This window comes from Nelusetta ayraudi, unplaced genomic scaffold, assembly GCF_046127955.1.
Source record: "Nelusetta ayraudi isolate G7.1 ecotype Tasmania unplaced genomic scaffold, CSIRO-AGI_Nayr_v1 ptg000011l, whole genome shotgun sequence".
Classification (NCBI taxonomy): Eukaryota; Metazoa; Chordata; class Actinopteri; order Tetraodontiformes; family Monacanthidae; genus Nelusetta; species Nelusetta ayraudi.
Genome location: NW_027466061.1, coordinates 19,345,222 through 19,368,194, shown reverse-complemented (window position 1 = coordinate 19,368,194; position 22,973 = coordinate 19,345,222). Strand labels below are relative to the sequence as shown.

General features: G+C 41.5%; 1 protein-coding gene across 3 annotated transcripts in view; it reads left to right on the top strand.

The window, feature by feature from the left end:
- Positions 1 to 22,973, top strand: part of pde1cb (phosphodiesterase 1C, calmodulin-dependent b) — a 79,294-nt gene that overhangs the window by 39,713 nt on the left and 16,608 nt on the right. For all 3 annotated transcript variants that reach the window (XM_076021716.1, XM_076021717.1, XM_076021718.1), the window contains one exon: positions 21,902 to 22,015. In XM_076021716.1, coding sequence (XP_075877831.1) covers positions 21,902 to 22,015 — 114 coding nt within the window. The remainder of the gene's footprint in view (positions 1 to 21,901; positions 22,016 to 22,973) is intronic.

Here is a 22,973-nt window from a genome sequence, read left to right as displayed (position 1 = left end):
TGGCACAGTGAGCGGTCGTTTGGTGCCACTCCCTGCCGCCGCCTCTCGCCCTCGCTCACTCTCCCCGCTGGGTGGTTGAGTTCCTGTGTTGGAGGAGCTGCCTGATTGACAACTCCATATGTGTCGGTGTAATTACGGCCTGGCTAGTTGGCAGAGGAGGAACGCTGGAACATTGTCATTACTGACACACCGGCACAACCCCTCACACACTCGCAGATGGGAGGGGGAATGAAGGGATGGAGAGCTGGGAGAGACCAGCGTCGGTATGAACGCCGACTTGTTTGTGTGTGGAAAAGTGAGTGGAGGAAAAATGGAGGGAAGGCTCTAAAGAAAGGCCAGTGAGGCTTTCATGTGGGTAGAAGGTTGTTGCTATTTCTCGTTATCCCTTTTTTATATCTTTTGGATTACACAGCCACTATTATGCCGCATTGTTCTCCATCAGCGATCGACAATTTACTTAGCCACACCCACCTCCCTCACTGTTGCTAAGGCTGTCAAACTCTCCATTGTAAATCCAACGGCAGATTCACCCCTTAATATGTGTAGATGTGTTTGATAGGTTGGTTCATTTATTTGAGAGAAAATGACGTGTTTACAAAAAGAACACTGATCAGCCAAGCACCTGCATTGACACTAAATGGTCACAAACAAAACAACACCTTGCATTTTCCTGCATCCATCATGTTTTTGGCTAGCTATCACAGCCCAACGAAATAGGCCGTCAATGAAACCTGCAAATGGGACCCAGTGGTCATTACAAAGCAGCTTTAAAAACTTCAAATGTTTGCTACATTTTGCTCCATGATCCATGAAAGTAGCCAGCCTTAAATGGCCTAATGTTGTCTGTGCTGCCGCCAACTGTTTAGAGAGTGTCTGTGTCTGACTGTTTACATGAAAGATGTGTGTGTCCTGTTGCTCCCAGGGACTCTTGTCCATGCCGTGATTGAAGTCTTTGAAGTTATACAGAGCTGCAGCGTGTTTTCAGAGGCGATAATAACTCACAGCTGCTTCTCTTCCATTAACACAACGTTCTGCTCAATTTAGCATCGGTCTTCTGTGTTTTGCAAATATGTCCGTGCGGCAGAACAGCACAGAAGTTGGAAGATTCAGAGTCGACAGTGGCCCCTCTGCGTACATGTATGGTCAACAGGAAGCCTGCAGCTATTTCTAGGAAACAACTTTCCCCTTGCGAATGGCTGCAGAGGAAATGGTGAATGAAGGAAAGTCACCACAATAACAATAGGGAGAAGCGGCAAGAGCGTTGGCGGGGAGGACACATATCGCCAGGGCGAGAGTCACAAAGGAAAATTGAACTCTCTGGTTAATATCAGTAATCAAGGAACAAATCTTCCTGGCATTGGCTGCCTTACAAATACAGCCCATTAGTAGCCATTAACCAAGCCCCCCCCCTCTGTTTCTCTGCCCTGCACTACTGGTCCCTTTCATCATTCTCCAACAGCTATTGGGCTACTTATCAGGGCTGATCCATTTGGTGTAACAGGGCAAAAACAGATTCACTTATTGTACGAGCAGTCAATAGAGCAGATACAGCCACATGCTGCAAAAGCAAAGAAGTCATCATCTCCGGTGCGGCAAGGAAGCAGAAATGACTGCGGCATTAAAGATGATTATGCACTAAGAAGATAAATTAGGAAGTGCAGATAGTGAATTAAAACAGTAATTATGAGTACAGATGCCACTTCATGCTCCAACGGGAGGATTAATCTCTCACAAGCCAGCGTTAAAAAAAAAGAAAAAAAAAAAGCGTTGTCATTTTGTGAGAAACAAGTGATGATTGAAAGACATTTTGGGTCTTCTGCTGTATTGTGCAATAAACAAAAGATGCAGAGTCTGTAGTAATCTTTTGCATGTAAATGGTGAATTAAGGCCAAGCTCGAGTGTCGTGACCTTTGACTCCTTGGGTGACCCACATTCAATAAAGGATATTACTTCAGCAATTTGGGAAATCAATGTCGGCAAACACTTTTTTGTTGTTGCCAAGAATAGATCCGTCATGCAAAGCACAGTGAAAGAACAATCAGATGCACTGTGAACAGCGCTGGATCTGGACTCAGCAGGACTGCTGAGAAATGGAATGAAATGCTTTTTCTTTTTTTTTTGTCAAAAATCAACAACCAGCATTTGTAACTTGAGGTAGTGTTGCATGGAATAATAATGAATCAGTTGAGTAGAGGAGAGGATGGAAGAAATAAAAAAAAAAAAAAAATGATGATAGTTTATTAAGTTTCTCTTTGTGATTTTGCTACATTCAGATTGAAAAACTATTGGAAACAATGTTTTCTTTTTCTTTAATTGAAACTTTAATTTTTTTTTTTTAATTGGTAATTTAACATGAGAATAAACTTGTACAGACAGAAAAGCTCCATTTGTACCATCTTGAGGAAGGTGGACAGAGAGAAGTATTGCTGAGAGTTTAGAACCTCATTTTAACCACCGATGATTGTCAATTTCTCCTGAGATTGTCTTTATCCTGTTTGATAATGAGTTTTTTTTTTGGGGGGGGGGGGGGGGGGGTTGGGACGTATTTTCAGTGCAATGCTCAGACCGATCTAATATTTTAGCAGAGTTTATTAGAGAACCACTGCTTCAGAGACTTCAGGGGGGAATAAGGTGATTTCGATTTTATTTCTCTACGCGCTCCACCGCAACCTCTCACTATTTACGTGATTTTTTTAGCCCTTTATTCTCACCCTGTTCTCCTCCTCCCTCTTCACCACATCCATCCCTCCAGTAATTGCCCGAATCAGAGAAATCTTTTTCTTCTTGCCTGTGTGTTTTCCGTTACCTTTCGCTCTGCATCAGGAGCTCCTTTCTTTTCAGAGACAGCAGTTGGTAAGAATCTCTCAGTGTGACAGTTTCCCCAAACCTCACAGGTGCTGAGAGAAAGCCTGCAGTTTGTGCATCAATAAACATAAATGCACAAACTAAAAGCCACTCTTAATTTCACAGAAACGTGCATCGTGGGTGAACAGCCATCTGCCTATTTCGGTGGATGCATGATGGATTTTCCTGGCAGGCCGACCAGTGGGGCTCAATAGCTGAGCACAATGAGACCAAACCATTTTAGATTGATTTTTTTCTTTTTTTTTTTGCATAGTTATTTTAAAGGAGAGCCTTTACAAGTGGGAGGTGGGCTCTTAGGTGGGCTCTTAGGGGGCTTTGTTTGAATTTAAGTAAAAAAAAAAAAAAAGTGAGTGCACTGGTTATTACATTAATGATCAAGATTAGATAGCACTGAAAAGCCGTAATGTCAGTGATTTGGTTAAAGAAATGACTGTTAGAGGGGGGAGACCCAATGACATCACAAGAGGCCCTGGCGGATCCAGTGCTTCATTTCCATTATGCAGCAAGTGGCTTCCACCCTGATTATTTTCTCCCTCTTTGCCTACCTCAGGGTGGGACATTACCGAGCTGAGTGCATTCCTCTTCTCGAGATTGATTGCAAAGCCCAAACGATAGGCTTTTATCTTAAGTTGAGGTTGCGGTGAAGACGAGAAGATAAACGTCACCAGCGTTCCCAGTGCCTGGGCGCGCACGTGAGGCTTCCCTCCAGCCGCTTGCAGCAGATAATATTGCAGATTTATGGCACAGATTGTCTCCTTAATCTGGTTGTTTATGTCAACCCTGGCTCCAGGCTCCGTTCGTCTTCATCCCCGTCATTCCCGGCTTCCTGCTAGCTGTTTGCCTGAACGGTATTAACTCAGGATTGAGGCAGGTACAGCACATGGAGACATGGAGTAGGAGTGCGTCACTACGATTCACCTTCACCTGAAGTGCTTTTTTTTTCCTGTCGACATTTCTGGCAGCAACATGGAATTTTGTGTTTGAGCACAATCGCCGTCAATTTTAATACCTGTGCTGTAGCTTGCCAGCACCCTTATATCGATCGGTCAATCAAATGATCAATCAATCGATCGATCAACTTTGATTTGTGAAGCGATAAATCACATCCAAAGGCGTCTCGAAGCTCTTTGCACAATCAAGAGAAAACCAACTGATGCGGTGAAGTAGCTGAAGTGATATGAGGCCGGAGTGGTTGGGAATGTCACAGATCAGCGGCCGCAGTGCACACGACGACTTCTTATCTTTCTTAGACTGCAGCTTCAATCAGCCGCAGCAGGACACGGAAACAGCATTTGAAACTGGAATGTCAAAGTCTGAGGAAACGTATCTCCCCTCGCTGTCTCCTCCTCCATCACGCAGCTCGCCCTCGACACAAGCGTCTTGAAAGCTCGCGGAATGTGCTGCAGTGCAGCCGAAAAGCTGCAGTGCAGTGTGGCTTTGTGGCTGATTGTGCGTGACGTCTCCGACATTGTGATTGGGAGAGAGCAGCGTAAACAGCGAAGGGCTGTTAACAGTGTGGCAAAAAAAAAATAAATAAATAAATAATAATAATAATAATAATAATAATAAAAAAATGAATTTAACTGAGCAGACAATTAAGTACCTTTGCCTTCATTTGATAATGGTATTGGAACCATCTCATCTGTTTAACAACTAGAGTACCGGAGAGTTTCCACCTCTGCAGTCTCAAGCTAACTGGCACTTGTTACTGAGCTCTGTCTAACTAATCTGACTGTATAAAACAAAGGAGTACGTGGTCAAACATGATGTCACTGCAGCTTGTGTTTTTCTCACCCGCAAGACCTTACTGTGAACTGATTCTCCCAACATTGTTCAGAGATTTTGCATAAAAAAGACATTGCTGAGAAAGGAAGGGAAAAACAAATTCTGCTGGCTTACTTAATGTGTGTACTCATGTGGGCTTCCTGGCAGCGATTTGTGTGTTTGTGTGACTGCCGCATGTGTTTTCTTTCCCTCCATCACCTGACCTCATTCATCTCCAGCTAACACAATCATACTGGTCCCAGTAGGAGCTGTAGACGTACATTGGGTGAGGGTATTGGAATACCTTCCCCGTCATGCCTAATGCAATATGCATATACTGTATGTCCTCAAAATTTCAATTGAAGCAAATGGTTTTGCATAACGAAAGTTGTTAAAAGTAGCAAAAACAAAAAACAAAACATAAACACAGAGGAGAAAAGTGCAGCCTCATTGTGTCTCAGTAAAATCCATTTATGTACCAATAAACTCCTGTCCCAGTTGCCCCAATTACATTCTGTGGACCAATGTGCGGCAGTTAAAGTGGATATTAGACGGATACATCACAGCAGAACTTGGCCCTCTGAGTATGAACATTGTTTTAGGCAGTCTGATGAGATGTCGGAGCATTTGTTCCAGCTAGTATGAGCAAAATCAATCCCAGCTGAACGGCTTAAATTAATTGCTGTTTCATTGTTTTCTCTTTTAAGTGAAGAGTAAAAGAAACTCAAACCAATGAGATGAATTCGAAGGATACTGTGGACACACCTGAACCTTAATGTATGTCTTTTATTGTGTTAAGTTGGTGTTCTAACTTTACTGAATGATAGCCAATCAGCCTGTGAGCCTTTTCTGGGTGGTTTGCTGTCATGGAAACGGTGAATGATTCAGCAAAGTGAAATATTTCTGTCACTTGGCAGACTGCTTTCTTTTTGTCAAATAGAAAAATTGTGAACACTGCCCTTCGGCTTCTGTCTTACTGTGTGTGTGTGAGTGTGCGCGCGCGTGCAGACATGAGCACTCCGGTGAAGACTTTCCTTTGAAGTGAATGTGATTGAAATCCTGGAAATCACAGAGCTGATGCAGTTCAGTCTCTGTTTTCACTCAGAGCCTCTTAACCGCGAGGACACCGTGGAATAAACATCCTTTTCAGAACACATGGTACAGAAGTTCACTGACTGACATTTCTTGAAAAAAAAAGAAAGAAAAATATTTCATTGTCGAGTGCACAGGTTTGTTGCATGTTATAATGAAAATACCACAAACTGCAGTCGTACAGCGCTGTTCTGCACCTTCACTCACACATCCACCCACAAACCAATGGGAGCCAGCTGCCATGCAAGGGGCTGCCAGGCCTACTGGAAGCAATGCAAGGTTCAGTGTCTTGCCCAAGGACACTTCCACATGTGGACAGTTGGGCCCAGGATTCACCAAGCTTACGGTGGTTGGACGCTTTGGGTGACCTGCTTTTATAGAACATTAGTATGTCTTCATCTATTGACATCATTGTTACCTTAAATCCATCAGCATCACTTTTATTAAGTTTCATTTTGTGTGATTAGGAGTTGTGAAAAAAAATTAGAGCCACGTTCACCTGAGCTGAAAAAATGTCTCATCGAGAGGAACCATTTTTTTATTCGAGTTCTTTTGTGTGTGTGTGTGTGTGTGTGTGTGTGTGTGTGTGTGTGTGTGTGTTCATGTCGCGAAAAATTTCCTGGTGCCGAATTGTGCAAAGTGCACAGAGTATGTCCTTGCCGGTCCACGGGTTGAAGGACGGACCGCTGATGACCTCACTCGCCTCAGCGCACCACTTTTCAGCTTGTATTGATTGATTTGTGTGGCTTTGTGTGCGCCACAAGGACAAGGACGCCAGTTTTTATCGTCACCACATCCCCTCATTTTCTTTCTTTATTCTTCGTGGTCTCCTCCTCATTGTGCTTAGCAGGTTACCAGATCACACAACAAGCATATCTCTGCCCTCACGTCGCCATCAAGGTAATCCAGCAGGAGAGCGGGACGCCGCGTCTGTGACACGGCCTGTCTCGGCTCATGTGTCGGCGCAAACCGCTCCCTTTGTCAAAGTGACACTGCCGCAGCCATAATAGACATATCACTGTGTGTGGATTAGTGTTGAAATTATGTCTGACTCAGAGAATTATGCACTATCTGTGATGATGTTGGTGTTCTGGCTTACTGTCAAACTCATAATTGAATTGAAAGCGCATTTTTTTCCCCCACTGTTTGAGGTGGCTCACTGACCTGTTTGTGTGTGTGTGTGTGTGTGTGTGTGTGCTTGGCCATTCATGAAACATTTGCCCCAGCTTGCTTCAGGGATGTGACTTTAATTTCACTCCCACATCAGATGACACACATTTTTTTTTTAAATGGACGGTAAGAGTCAGTGATTGGAAAACATTTCTGCATCCGTGACCTCATTTTTCTTTGGCCGTATGTCCAATACGTATTTTCCTTATGGGATTTGTCATTGCGAATGCGATTGGGGGGAGACAGTGGGTGGTGATGGAGCCACACAGCCCAGTGTGCCCGGGGATTAAGGTTTGCCAGCAGCCATATGTGTAAAGAGGCCAGGTTGAGAGCAGAGTAATCGTAGTCTTTGAAGTGATTACTCAAAGACTGCCACTCATACCTGCATTCAGCAGATATGGCGGGTCTGTAACGAAATGCGACAGGACTACAGTCAAAACCTTGCGAACAGAAAAGAAACAATTATAATTACATTTTTTTTTTTGCATCATTTTTTTTTTGATGATGGTTGAGCCAAGAATGCAAGTGAAGAGTGCAGTTCACCCAGAGGATTTAAAAACGATTTGCCAGGTAACCTGGGAAAGAACAAAGTCAACACAAATAGAAGAAATCCTTACATTTGTCTTAACACGGATAAAACAATGTATATTGTATCTTAAAGAAAACCTCCTCATTGCAACTGATTTGATTTGATTTGGTATTGAGATAATAAAAAGCCACTATAACATCGGGCTAGCTGTTGGCAAATGACCCTTCTCCCGGTCACTTAAAGACAGACAAACCAGTAGTTGAGAGCAGATCAGCTTTCAGAGATGCCTGATGGATTAAGATGATGGAAAGCTTGCGAGAAAAGAATTCAGGAACTTAGCCTGAAACACATTTCAAGAGAATTTAAAAAAACAAAACAAAATTGATGCCAAGACAAGAGTTTTCAAAACAATCAAATGCTAAATTATTTATTTACTCATTTGCTTAAAAAAATCTCTGATGACATCTTGAGACAAGTCACAGCTCAGTAGCTACAGTCTTAACGATCGATTTTCCGTTTTTTGCAAGAAGGGGTTTGACTTTGTGGTCTTCATTTTCACACAGTGGCAGCAATAATGACCCACCTGCAAACAGAGTCCCCATTGCGCTTTCCTTTCATTCGGCCCTGGGCAAAAGCAAAAGTACTCCTGAAGTCAATTGCAAATCTGCCTGCCACTGTCTCCCAATGCGGGAGGAAAATGCTGCTCCACCTAAATTGAGACGTCTGGTCATTCTACAAGGAACAGGAGAAGAAAATCACCGGCAGACCATCAGAAATTCATAGAGCCAGATGGATTTGCCCCTCTCTGGAGAACTACTCTGAGCAGGTGATGGAAGAAAAGTGTCTCTTTCTTCCCAGGTGGAAGTGCCGAAGGGATTCAAGAGGGAATGTCTCTCAAGCGAAACGGCAGACCATCCAGGGCGTCCCTGCCACTGGGAGTGTGTCAGGAAGATGGCCTTATTCCCCAGTGTGACAGGGATGTCTTAGCTTTGCAGATGTTTATTACTGTTAGTCCCAGTTTGTGTCTCCAGCAGTCTCCTGTGATTGTAGAGAGGGAGGTTTTGCTATTTCAGTAGTATTTTATTTACACTTCCTTTTTTTATGTGAAATAATTTGGAGGGAATACTGCATTTCTGTGGTGCATTATTTTCCTTGGCACATACCAGTAATTTTTGTCATGTTCCTCCTGTTGGCTAAAACAGGGGAAATCTGAAGTTTTGTTTTTTTTATTCTACTGGTGTATTTGTATCAATACTGAAGGACACCTTATGTGACAATCCAGGCAGTAATAAAATATCACAAATTTTGCACATTGATTACTGCAAAACTAAATGTTTTTCTATATTAAATAGTAATCCAACATCTGACTCAAAAATGCAGTTTTATGTATTTGTAAATTTAATGTGGACGTAACTACAGAAGGAGAAAGAATTTTACTGGTTAAGCAACAAAACTTTGACAAAAGATGAACAATAAATTTCTCAATTGCAACATTTCCAAGTGTCTGACAGCAGCCAAGCGTGTCACGAGATAATTACCAAAAGAGTTTTTTTTTTTTTTTAAATGAATATTCATTGCTGCACTCCATTGGCCAGCCATTAGCCAAGGAGCATCCTACTGTTCACCACAGAAACAGCCCTTTTGCAGTGCTCAATTAGATTCAATTTAATCTAATCTACAATCAGCGGAGGAAATGACTGAACATCTTTGGGCAAATAAATATCAGCGACTGCTCTGTCTTTCACATTGTCTGCCACCACTGTGATCTACTCCTCTTCATCTGCCTAGCCCGAGGCTTCGCTCCCGTTGCGCTTTGCGTTGCTTGTGCTAACTCCCCACTTCTGCTGCAGCAATCATGCACTGAATTGCTCTGAAGTCTTCATCTGCATCTGCTCATCAGGGGAACTGTCGTGGTTGCCACTGTTCAACTGTTTTGTGGCATAATTGGCCTGAGTGTTCTGCAAGAGTCAATCGCATTCAAGTTATTGGGCTGCCGGGGCTATTTGAGGATAGCAGCACCCGCTGCCGCCGCTAAGCTCGGTGTTACTGTCGCTAATCTCAGCTGGAGAGGCTCTCAAAATAACATCTGTTGGTGAGACAGTGTTCCTTGGTTGACCACTATTCTTAGAACGCTGAGAAGTTTTAAGATCTAATTGTAGAACGTGTGTCTGTTTATTTGCGTCTAGGGAGCCGTCTTTTTTTTTTTCAATCCACTTACTTGTGAAGGTTTACTAAGAACAGAGTGTCTGTTACCAGCAATATCTTACTTACAGTAACACAGTAATTTGTGTTGTTGTTAGACTTGATGGACTTGGATGGCTGCCCAAATTTCCCACAGTTCTCCTGCTGGCCGCTCAAGGAGCATTAATAAAGCACCTAAAGGTTAAGTGTTTTGACTGAAGCGCAGCTTGGTGGCAGTTTGGGAGGGAAGCCCTCCAGTCCTTTCACAACCAATTCATAAAAATATTTTTGTTTGGGGATTTGAAGTTCTGGAAGACAGACTTAAATAAAACATGCTCTTTCGTCTGTGAGTCTCTGAGATATAGACAGAAAGCTTTTGTAATCTGCTGCCTGCATGACTCATCTGACATGGGAATTCAGTGACCTTTGAAAATCTGGTTTCACCTTATTAGATTGTTGTAAGTCAATTACTGGTGATGCTAATGATGCTGTTATAAACCTGAAACATGGTAAGAACAAAGGGCAAATGGGGGAAATAACATGGGGGTGACCTACATAATGGCAAAGCATGATGGGGATGAATATTGCTTATTATTTTAAATAAGCCTGCAACTCAAATGCCGCATGAAGCATAATAAAGTATAATAATGATAATGATATAATAATGAATAATCTTCCCTCTCCATCCATACTGGAAATATTGACATTTTTCATTTTTTCCTGGTTTGAAAAGGTACAGTTTTGTGGACATGGAATTATAATACCATAATGGAATACTGGTCTTATAATGGAATTAAGTTATTTTGGCTTTTACCACACGGATCTACTATCTGTGGTGACTGTGGTTGATGAGTGTGGGTGCTTTAAAATACACTCCCTAACGTTTTCTCACACTTCACACATTTGGTATTATAGTCACAGTTATTAGTTCACTTCCAGAAAGCATGTTTTTCAATTTCTTAATATTCATTGTGCACTAAGATATTTTTCAATTCGCAGCTACAATCTACCTCATTATATCATCTGATTAAAATATCAGCCAATGATTTCATTCTCTCAGATATGGATGTCAAGGACGGACGGGCAGGGTGAGTGCAAGATCTTCGAAAATAGAATAAAACAAAAACACAAACACACTGACCATCTCTGGCAATCACAAGTTGACAATAGTATGATTCAGTATTACAACCTGCAGCACAATCTAGATTGCGCTATGAAAGCCAAAGCCAAGGGGCTCCAGTCCTCTATCTGTCCTCTATGCATAACTATACCCACCCAAATCAACCTGGAATTGATTTGATGATGATTGGTGATTGGTGAATTGTTTGTGTATTGTTGTGTTTCAGCAGCTGTCTACTGAATGAGACATAATATGTTGCTCAGTGCAGCAGAATTGCAACATGTCTTCTAATCTATCTATTTCTGTTATAGGCTCATGTGTGGCAAGTTAATCTGCCAGATTACAAAGCAGGAACCGCTGGGTTTATATCACAGCAGTGACACGTCATACAGCAGCATTTGACAGGGCAGATAATGCAGTCGGTTGAGGCGGATTTGCCTGTGAGATTTAAGATGTATTTTAAAGCTGAATGCTTTTCGATTCTCCCATTTGTACATTAAAAATGCATCTCGGTGAAAGCAACCGCCAGTAGATATTTTATTCATTGTTGCAGCTTGGAGTTTATGCCAACACTAAAGGTATTGGAAGTTGATGCAGCGCTGTTGCTATCAGAGAGGATGAGACAATGTCCTGCGAAAGATGTTCACGTATGTGGTTCAATGCGATTGTTTGAGTGACAGCAGCTGCAGCGGTTGAGTTAATGCAGGAGGGCTCATTGTTATCAGCCGACTGAACTCTGATTGCACATGGAGCTTTCTGTGATTACAAATATCTGTCTTTCGCATTTTAACGGAGTGGAATCGCTGTGCAGAAGCTTTTGTAATGTTTGATGCCTCAGTTCCACTCTGATGATTCTGCTAATCGAGTAAAGTGGAGGGAGAAACACAGCCATGTTGTTGGATGATGCAGTGATGAGCCCTCCCAGTTTATATGCAAATTTGAACAACAAGTTGCTTGACACGGGTGATTTTTGGAGATGGAATAACAATAGCAAACACACACTGTTGTGAAGAACACTTTATGCAGAGGGGGTCTGTGATATTTATGTTTATCATATTGAAGCATTTGTTCCCATTACCATGAGAAGGGCATTGATATTTTGGCTTTCTTGTAAACAAATACAGACTTTAATTGCAAATTCTACTCTTTATAATTACTTACATGGACTATTCAGACTCACAGTTGCTATACTATTGCGTTAAATGAGTGCATTAGGAAGTATTTTAAATCATGAAGTGTTTTGAAAAGTCACTTTTAAAAGATGCAATCAGAGAGGATTTATTTTGTTCACAGACAAACTGTACGGCACCTTTATTATAAATAAAGGCCGTCCTCTTTGAAAAGCTTGCCAAACAATTGTGTCTCTCGCTGCTCAGCACCCCTGGTGACTAACTGCTTTGTATAGTGTAACATTATGGGACCGTTCGTGCGAATTTCAAAAGTGCTTCCCCTCTTCCAGCCGCATGTTGTGCAAAGTTATCAGGATTTTCCTCGCTGACAATGGAGGCCTGACATAAAAGGCAAACAATAATGCAGTCATTAGTAGGTCCATTAAATCCTTAATTATGCAGTGCTGCTGTGGTGTCGACGTTACAGTGAACTCCCATTCTAGTTCGACCCCCTTTTTCTCACTGTAGTTTGTCTCTTTTGCCTCTTGAAAGCGGGAGTCGATAAAAGACGGCATTAACTGGCCATGCTTGTTTATTTTTTATATATTTTATTTGGTTTATTGTCACACACAAATCAGCTGCACCATTAAACCACAGACAATTAGAATGAATAACATTGATCATCTCACCAAAGCTCGATGTATTTTTAGCGCACAGCAGGCGCTAATAGTGCACGTTTGCTAATGTTATCATACCATTTCTGCCAAGCCATCGAAGTGTCAGCCGTCACACTCAATTTCTGGACTATCCACTACATGTTAGGCTTCTCACTGTGCACTCATCCACTCAAAATGTATGAATGTGGTCAAATGCATTTGCAGAACGAGCTCTTTGGAAAACACCAACTCAAACTTAAAACTTTGTTCACCTCTGTTGTCTTGTGGAAAAAATTATGATAAAAAACATTGTGATAATTGCTAATATACACACATAATGTTTGAAATGAAATAGTATCATTTTGAACATAATCTATTGTTACTGGCACTGATGCATTTAAATTGAAATGAACAGAGTATTGTGTGTGAGAACGTAGTCATTCCAACTTCATAGGCAACGAAAAATATTTATTTTGAGCATAAAAGAAATTGTTCAAACATTTTATATCACTGTCCTACAAATATAGGGGACATTTAACGAAAAGTTCACACAAATGGTACAAATATTCAAACCCACCATCATTCACTGTAGTTATTTTATGCCCAGTTGCTCACATTGAAACCTCTTGCACTGAAGCATTTTTCAAGCCGTTGTCAATTTTTCTGTACTCCATTTACACTCATGGTCTTTAGTATGTCCTCTGCGCGCAAAACTCCCATATGGGACTGTCGCAAAACAAACTCAAACACCCACATACGCAACACAGATGCAAAACAACGGACCAGCACAGCCTTGCATTTTTCTGACGCACGGCTGACTGTGGTCACGTTGCTAACGTTCTTTTGTGCTGACTGACTGCACTGTCTTAAGCTGTTGGCTTTGTTTTATTTCCCTGTAGATCAGCTTCCCAGAACTCACAAATTGCTTACTGGGATTAAAGTAAATGTAGTTTGGAATTAAACAGGCTTTTGCATCTTACAGACAAATACATGTTCATTAACGCACATGCAGTTGCAACTGATGCACGCTTACAGACCCTGTTCAAAGTAGATTTGACATCTTTTCTTGTCCTGCATTATGAGCATTAAGCCATGGTGTGAAATTTTCACTATGTGTTCGAGCGTTACACAAAGAGCAATGGCACAGTGGTTAGCGCTGCCGCCTCACAGCAAGAAGGTCGTGGGTTCGATTCCAGGGATCTTTCTGTGTGGAGTTTGCATGTTCTCCCTGTGTCTGCGTGGGTTCTCTCCAGGTTCTCCGGCTTCCTCCCACACTCCAAAAACATGCATGTGAGGTCAATTGAACATTCTAAATTGTCCGTAGGTGTGCATGTGAGTGTGAATGGTGGTCTGTTTCTATGTGGCCCTGTGATGAACTGGCCACTTGTCCAGTGTGTCACCCTGCCTTCGCCCTAAGACAGCTGAGATAGGCTCCAGCAGACCCCCGTGACCCTGAGCTCGGGAGTAAGCGGGTATGGAAGATGAATGAATGAATAACATGTTTAGGTTGTAACTTGTTTTTGTCACACCTTACAATTCTGTCTGCTTTGTGTTCATCCCTGTGTGAACGATACTGTGTCTTTTACATGGTCTTACATGATATTGCGACCTTGTGCACAAAACAGATTTAATGTGCTTGACCTTGATAAAATGACTTCTTGTTACCTGTCATCACATACATACGTATGTATATATACACAGTGTGTTGGTGATCATATTGTAATATTTATTTCATACTATAATATTTAATATCTCTGGCTGCACACCAGGACAGGAACATTTTGAAACGTTGTTTAGCATTTCAAACTTGCAGCAGCATGCTGGATAAAACACAAGAGTTATCAGAGGTATGAAAATAACAAAACCAAAAATAAAATAGATTAAAAATATATTATATGGTGGATTGTACAAAGTATTGATCAGGACACACATTTTTTCCATGGAATATGAAATGATAATTATACTTGGCAAAGACTCATTGGCTGCAACTCACATTCATGGTGTTTTATTATTGTTTTTTAATCTACATTGGCTTTGATGTATATATCCAGGCTTAAGCAGAAGGACCGAAGCCCATAAGGCAAATGAATGATCAACCTTTAAAACGATGACTTGGCAGTTGCTAAATCAAACTCCCACACTCCTCCGTTGCCAAATGGTCCTTTGACTGTAATGCAGTCATTGGCTGGGATTTTGCTGGAATATAATTTTTCTGTGAGGTTAAATCACAATTTTGCCCATATTATTTTCAAACTGGGTGCAGATGCTTTTCGGTAGTTTGCTTGTAATGAAGGGCCCTACTCATGGACAATGTAACTAAAAACAGAAACAATATTTAACGTGGCTGACAAGCAGTAATTGTCTCAAAGGGGCTCGAATTTGATGAACGCAGACAATGCAGGCTACGGTACCATGCAAGCAAATGAGAACTTCATTAGCTTTTTATACAAGTATTTATAACCAACTGTGCTTAAAATTGCATTTTGATGAAGAGTGAAAAAAAAGCCTGATTGCTGCTCTGCACAGATGGTCAACATAAGCACTTTCCAAGTTTATTTTTATCGTAAAGACTTCCACTTTTCAAACACTGCAGAGTGGCTCGCTCCCGGATACACATGTGAAATAAATCCAACGAGTAAAATGTTCCAGATGGTGTACCACATAAAGACAGTTTTCCTTCTTTGTTAACCCACTGGCCAAAAAGCTACATCAGTCAAGGGTACCAGGTACACAGCCTCTTTTTTCACAGCCCCAGCTTTACATCCTTTCCACAGCCTTCACAGACCTGAATGCAAAGGTTTCCAAGCTTTTCCAGGGTCAAACATAACCCACCATTAAGATCTAGCCATGTTGCCCTTGGTTTGTGTCCATGTTACACAATCGAATCCTCCTGCAAGATCTCTTCTTCTATATAAAGTGCCATCAATCACCAAGAGAGGCACATTGATCATTTATACCTGCACACCAGACGTACCTCGGCCATCGGAACACATCATCATGATTTGTCTTTGTCCAGTGGGTTGTTTTCACCAATTCATCTTTTTCACCCATCTTGCCCAGCAATTACTGTCAGTTGACTTTTGTTCAGGTTGTTCATCTATTAATCTCTCAAATTGGCATCTCCAATCATCCACATTTTCTAGTTTTTGTCCCGGTGTCACAGCAACGCAGGGAGGTTAAAGCACAAGCACGGTGGTTGCACTGACAACCGAGCTTCGAGTGGCTGTCGGTGCACCATGTGATGAGGCTCTCTATTGGTCGCTAAATATATTATGAGTCTGGACAGACATCACTTGAAAGTGCTGTGCAGTTAATCAGAAGGAGGTCACACCGCTGTATTATGGGTGGGTTAATTGGCTGATGTTTAATTTGCTCAGTAAAATTAGACCTAAGTGATTTGTGCAAACATCTTTGTCACAACTTTTTGCGGTTGTCCTGCTAATCACATTAAAAGTAGCAAAGGCAGTGGTGGTGTTTTGAGGAAGAGCTGGCTTTTGTAGCTTGCAGCAGCATGTTGGTGGGAACAAGCCTCTTTTTCCAGGACTCTTTGTATGCATTTTTGTATTTTTTGTATTTTTCCTTTCACTTACTTTCTTCTTTAAACGTCATCCTGCTGATTTGATTGGCAATTTTTAAACGCAAGTGGGCTGTTGGTCTTTTTTTAAGATTCTGTCCCCCGCCACTCTTGTCACATCTGTCATTTGCAACCTCCCACGGGAAGAGGCTTTGTTTGGAAAGGATATCAGACTTTTTTTGAGGCAGTAACCGATATTGCTCATGGTTGCAGCTTGCTGGCTTGAAGCAAGCATTATAATTTCATAAGTTGCCATTATTGACAGCAGAATCCGAGGTGATGTGATACCTATTGACCTACAACAAATTGTCAGGGCGCACTGACTTTTTGTGTTTTCAATTCAATTTTGTAAATTTCACTTGTGCTCAACAGAAACAGTGACAAAAAAGGGAGAAGTCCCCGAAGTGTTTAGCAGCGTACGACGACATGCTCTGTCTTTGCCAAACTATGTCTAACGAAGGTTCTCCACATCTGTCACACTGAAGAGAAATCTTGACCTTGTGTTGATAAACCTCTTCTCTTGCGCATTACTAGTTGGAGGTCAAGGTTGCAGAGTGTATGCCTCTGTGGTTTAACCAAGTCTGACTTTACAAGCCTCTTGTCTGCTCAAAGCCTGCGCGGTCTGTCAGAGTGTGCTATTCTCCCCAGGTCATCCCATTGACCCCAGGCCATTGATTGTTCACCTTGTGGGCTTGAGAGCCATTAGAGCACATGCAGAGACCAAATTTTGCATCCTGCCTGCGCTCCCGCTCCCCATCCAGTCAATCAGACCCATTTGTCCTCTCCCCTGCTTTCTGTCATGTGGAAAATGGGCCCCAACTGTTGCTGGATGTCATTATGCTACGAGACAGGATGATGTGGGGTCGCTTTTACATTTTTTTTTCATTTAGCATGCACCAAATGTTTTGCTTTTACCCACATGACAACACAATCATTTCGAAAGGAGGAAAGCTGTTGCTACGTTACCCTGAGTTTGAAAATTCCCCCTTATTTTACATTCATTTTGTGTCTGTCACTGCAGCACAACACTACACATTGGAGTGAAGGACTGTCGAGCCCTCACTATACTGTAGGATAACTCTGGCTTTACACATTAGTCCTTTAATTAATTTCTTTTATTTGCCATTCTTGTCTCTGAGAGGGTCAGGCAAAGCCATGTGGCTGGAAGCAATGAGAATAGGGGAGGAAAATGCTTTCAACCTGGATTCCATCTGTTAATCTCCTTTTTGTGCTCTCTGTTCCGCCGAATGAGAGCAAGAAAATAAATCTCTCGTCTTCACATACAGGCCAAATGACTTTGACCCAGCAGCCACTTCATTTTCTTACATGTTTAAATGTAAGTTTACTTAACTCTGAATCGTACAATGGATGTTGTTGCCATCTTTAAGCAGAAAACGGTTACATATAACATGAGTGCGACTAACAGTTGTGCAAGCATCAGAATATGCTTCAGAACATCTGTTTTTTTTGTTTTCAGTACTATTGTTAGTGTCAGCAGGCTCAGTGGTGCAGTTGTCGGCGCTGTGGCCTTGCAGCAAGTACTATCACAGTTTGGCTGCCCAGGATCTCTCTATGTGGAGCATACGCATGTTCTCCCTGTGATCGCATAGGTTTCCTCCAAGCACTCCGCTTTCCTTCAGCCCTCAGTAAGAAATACCGGTACATTAATAAAAAATACTTGTCTGCTTAGATCAGGTTGGCTCAAGTGGTGGCACTTACTCATGGGAATAGTGTTGGGAAATATAAATTGGGAATAATATTCTGGACTTTGTCTTGACATGGTGGAAATGAACCGACGAGTGTGAATGACTATAACCACACGAATGCCGCATTCTCCTGTTTTACTCATCTAAATTTTTCCAGTGGTCTGGCATGTCCTGAGCCAATCATTCAAAACTCAAGACACTTTACTGACTCATGACTCATGATTTCTTGCCTATTAACTTGTTTCCTGACTTGTTGCTCGCTAACAGCGCAGACGAGACCCAGCAGACTAAATTCTTGCTTGTGTTGGAGCTTGTCTGACCATATGGATTTGTGCACACTCCAGGCAGATGACTCGGTGATTCACATGACCCATAAACAGGATTCACTTTGTTGAGTGACTCATCTTAACTCGAGCCAGTAAAAAGAAAAAGGAATTTGCTTGTTCCCACCTGGTCCCTTCAACTCTGTTACCTGTGAAAGACAACCACGATCTTTTTCAGGCTGGTCAGTCAGTCAGACCGGCCTGTTGTTCTGATTCAGACAGGTAGGTGTATAAAAATATTAGGGTCGTCATTTGAGCTGATGTGCAAACTCTCTGTGCATCCTGGGAGCTAAATAAATCCCTGTCTGCAGATGGCACTGTGTTGTTCATACCTCATAAAAACTCTGAAATACTGGCATTTCCGTCATTAGAGGTTTTCCCGCAAATCGCATGACTCCCAAAAGGATTTAAAAAGTCACTGTCCATATCATACTATTTTTGTAGTATTTATTCTAACAAAATCTTTCCACCAAAAATCCCAAAATGAGTTTAGATTTCTGGTGAGCCATCAAACTCTTTCTTTGTTGATGATATATATATATATATATATGTATATATATATATCAAAGTTTGAAAGAAAGCGCTGCTGTGATCCATAATGTTTGCCGTAACACAGGAAATATGATGCCTGTTTTATCAAAGTGTGTAGAGCTTTGTTGCTTCACCTCAGTTCAACTTAGTGTGTTGTCTAATTCTATTAGAAAAGACAAAAAAATAAACAATATTTTAAACTGCAAATTGAACCAAAGTAACCCCATTAGATGAAGCAAAAAACAATCTAAAAATCCATAGCATTGAAGGATGTGTTAATTTAGCAAAAGTTACTTTCACTGCTTTACAACTTAATGCTAAGTTGTTGCAAAATACACATTGTTACTGCGCCTGCACTCTTTAAGCTTTTACTCTAACCTTCACTCCATTTCCTCTCTGGCTCCTTGCTCCAGATTTACTTTGAGTCTGACTCAGCATATTGCCTCCACTGAAGCAGCAAATGTTGTCTCATTTGGCAAAGATGGTGATTTATTGCACAGGCTGACTCTGATCACAAATTGTTCCTTTTCAGTTTTCCAAAGCAGCCTGGTTGTCTTTCTGTGCCAAGGAAAAGCCTCCTCTACACGGCTGCGTTGCATCGTTACTTCTGTCCCAAAATATTCAATAGTAAAACAATGTCTTCAATAGATTTGATTGTTATGTATGTATGTATGTATGTATGTATGTATGTATGTTCACACACACACACACACACACACACACACACACACACACACATTCACTAGCAGCTGAATTCATTTTAAGGAGACAACATTTCATGTAAGCAAATAGCCAAGAGAACAAATCTCAACATTGTTTGCTGAATTACAGTCTGACAATCTGGTGGAGAACCAAGGATGCTCAGTGGCACACAGCTGTTCCTAATAACCATCATTAGTGCCCACTAAATCACATGTGCGTTGCACCCTTAATCCATTCACTCCCTTAAAATAGCTGTGGCGAGATTTCAGTGCGTGGAGCAGCTGTAGTCATCCAATCCGAATGGCCAATATGTGGCTGCAAAGGCAATAAGACAAGAAGCTAATAAATGATGGTCTAATTAAGAGATCAGAAAAAGAAATAGCGAATAAATAAATGAACAAATAACTGCTAGAAATGGAATGAAAGTTCCACTCTTGTATTTAGTGGCTTGGCTCTTGCAAGCGCATTTCCTCACTGGTCCAATTTAATCTGGACTGGAATATCATCCATGAGATAGATTTCAACAAATGCTTTTGCTGACATCCGTGTTTACCAGAAAACGTCCATGGTGATCTGTGCGCAGCAGCTGGTAAAGATAAGCGTAAAATGGCATTCTCTTCATATGATAACATGGTAGCTTATCTGTTGAGTGAGATGGACACGAGACAGGGGACGTTTGGCAACCATTTTCTTTGAGACCTATCTGACTGTGCGTGGCTGCAGAAATCTCTGCAGGTGGATGGAAATGATGTACCGAATGAAATGTGGTTGTGCAGAGATGCATGAGGGGGACAAAAAGCCAGAATATTTTCAGCATTTTTCATTTGTGTCACAGTACTTTTTATTTTATTTTTTTTTTGCTGTATTGTCCCTTTGCGAAATAAACAAAGACAGATTGTTTTCATTACGTTTGTCTTTGTGTCAGCAGAAGTTCAGACTTTAAATCAGCTGCAACAGTGTTTTGTTTCGGGTTTTGTTTTTTAAAGCACAGCAGTCCCTGTGATGTGTGAAATGGTAGAGTAAATCTATAAGGTTTTCAAAGTTGGGCAAAACAATCTGCACCGGCTGCATTCACCTACGCCGGTGCCATGATACATAATAAATTTACCGTGATCCAACAAAAAAAAAACTTAACAAAGTAAATAAAACGGCAAGCACTGTCAAGAAATTGACAGTGCTGGCAAGAGCTTGTAGTGAGAGGAAGCTGACCCTCCTACCGGGCTCTTCAATAATTCAACAGCATACAGAGCCTTTGTGGGCAACTATAAAGGGGAATGTGTGACCTCCAGCATGGCTGCAGGAGGTCGTGCTGCAAGAGGGAGCACTGTGCAGAAACTGTTATGTTGCATTTCCTTTTATAGCTTTTATTGATGGGCGGGTATCTGTGGAACTACAGGTGCACACATACAAACAAATGTGTTTTTTTTTTTGTTTGTTTTTTTTAAACAAAAAAAACCCCAAAACAAAACACCTTTGTGCTTCAGACACTTTGAAAGGTTGTGACATCAAAATATTGAATTTATTCAGTCTGAATGAATAAACATACATTACAGAAAAGATATTCATATTTGAAAATAATCTGGAATCCATTAATTTTACATAAAGCGTCTGTATTGTGTCTTATTGATATGTAAATCAAAGTACCTGTTTCACCCCTTATAATAAACAATTTTTGCAGTGAGTGCAAATGTTTTTGCCAAACACCTCAACTGAAATTGTGCTCAAATTTCTGCCTGCGTGGGTACTATAAAAACTTCATCAGGTCCTCCGCTGTCTTTGCAAATTATCACTGGAGAGCTAAAGATTGCAAAAATAGAACGTGAACTAGTCAAGGAGAAATTAACAGGATATTCAGGAGATGTAATAAAAAAAATAAAATGTTGTCCTTGGTGTCAACAGTCACGTAGCACAAACAGCCTGACTGCAATATTAATATCGTATTTTATTTTTGTTTTCGAGCTCCTGACATATGCAAATGACTCCGTTCAGCTTTTGGAGACATCAAAGAGGTGCCGCTTTTTAGAGTGAGTAGCAGACACTTTGACTTGACATAGCTGGAGTGAACACAGATGGTGCTAACAAGGATGGCATCGGTCCAAGTGTTTTAGGAATGAGCCAGAACTTGTCACATGGCACGTTTAAATGGAACACTGTCATGATCCCATTCATTTGTATATCATCTACGAGGAACACTTTTTGGCTAAGGCCACTGAAGATACTGTAAAAGGAGGTGGGGACTCCCTCCAGTCTAAATTGACTCCCAAGTCTGCCAAGATTTACTGATTTATTAGTTTTATTTTGAAGCGAGAGCTGATAAAATGCTCGAAAAACAACCACTTTAGACTGTGTTTTCATGTCCTGTAGACAATGCTGCGTTTGGGTCAATGGCAAACTAATGAATTTGCTCCGATCTGTTGCTCTGAAAGGGCTGTGCAACCTTTGTCACAGGAAAAAGTAAGTGCTGTTCAGTGAAAGGGGAGCACCGAACAGCATAATCCAATATCAGTTGAAATGGGTTTTTCTTGCCAACAGGACCGAGGAGTAACCCCAGCGGTCAAACGTCTGAATCTCTGTTTTAGATTACGATGTCTGGTGAAGCAGCTGGAGAGAGGAGAGGCTTCCCTCACCGACCTCAAGAAGAACCTGGAGTATGCGGCGTCTGTGCTCGAATCCGTTTACGTCGAAGAAACAAGGTAAGAAGACAGAGGCTGCGCGCTTGGAAACAACTAACGGCAGGGTTCATTCACTGAGAACAATGGGGAATGGATGCGGATCATTAATGGAGCAATGAACCCGAGCCGCAGCCCAGAGTTTCATTACAGCCAGTTTGTCTTTGCCTGCTGGCAGAAAATTCACCTGTTTGGCCAAATAATAGGACATATCGACAAAGCACAAATCAAGGATGTAGAATCAGATAGAATCTGCACTGTGCATAATGTATTGGTACATTGTACCTGCTTTCCTATCACAACATCTTTTGCTTTGACAGCACAGCAGCGTTAGCACTTTCTGATTGGAACCAAATTACACCTTAAATTGATTTGTTTTTTTCAAAACAAGACAAGTTGGACATTTTTTGTGCTGCACAGAGACTGAAATTGATTTTCCCCCTCTCTTTGCTTTGTTGGCTCACACTTGAGAACACAAAATGAAAACTTCTTGGTCAAAATCGCAGAAAGATTACTGCTGCTGCTGAAATTGCTCAGGCACCGCTGTTGACGTCCCAGGCTGTCTTTATGTGTAAAGGATGTGAACCAGTGGGTGCAGGTCCAGAATCTGAGCTATACCCCAGGCTTATGGAATTATATAAACCTCTTGTCATCTAAATCTCCCCAGATTAGGGCCAGTGATGGCCTGACCAATCCAGGATGGCGGATGATAAACCAGAATCCATGTAGCACCCTGATTATGGCTGCGATTTGAATGCTTTTTCTTCGGCACATAAGAACTTGTATTCGGTTGGGAGGGCGGAGACCAATAGGCTTTTCCCTTGATCCTCCGTACATGTCAACACAACAGTCTAGCTGTGGAGAATTATGTCACAGAATTGGATTTAAACCCACCCAACCAAACAACCTGCCGTTTCTAAGAGAAGTTTGGATGTTGCGTAAGAGCAGAGGTGGAAAATGCATTCACTTTCTGTACTTAAGT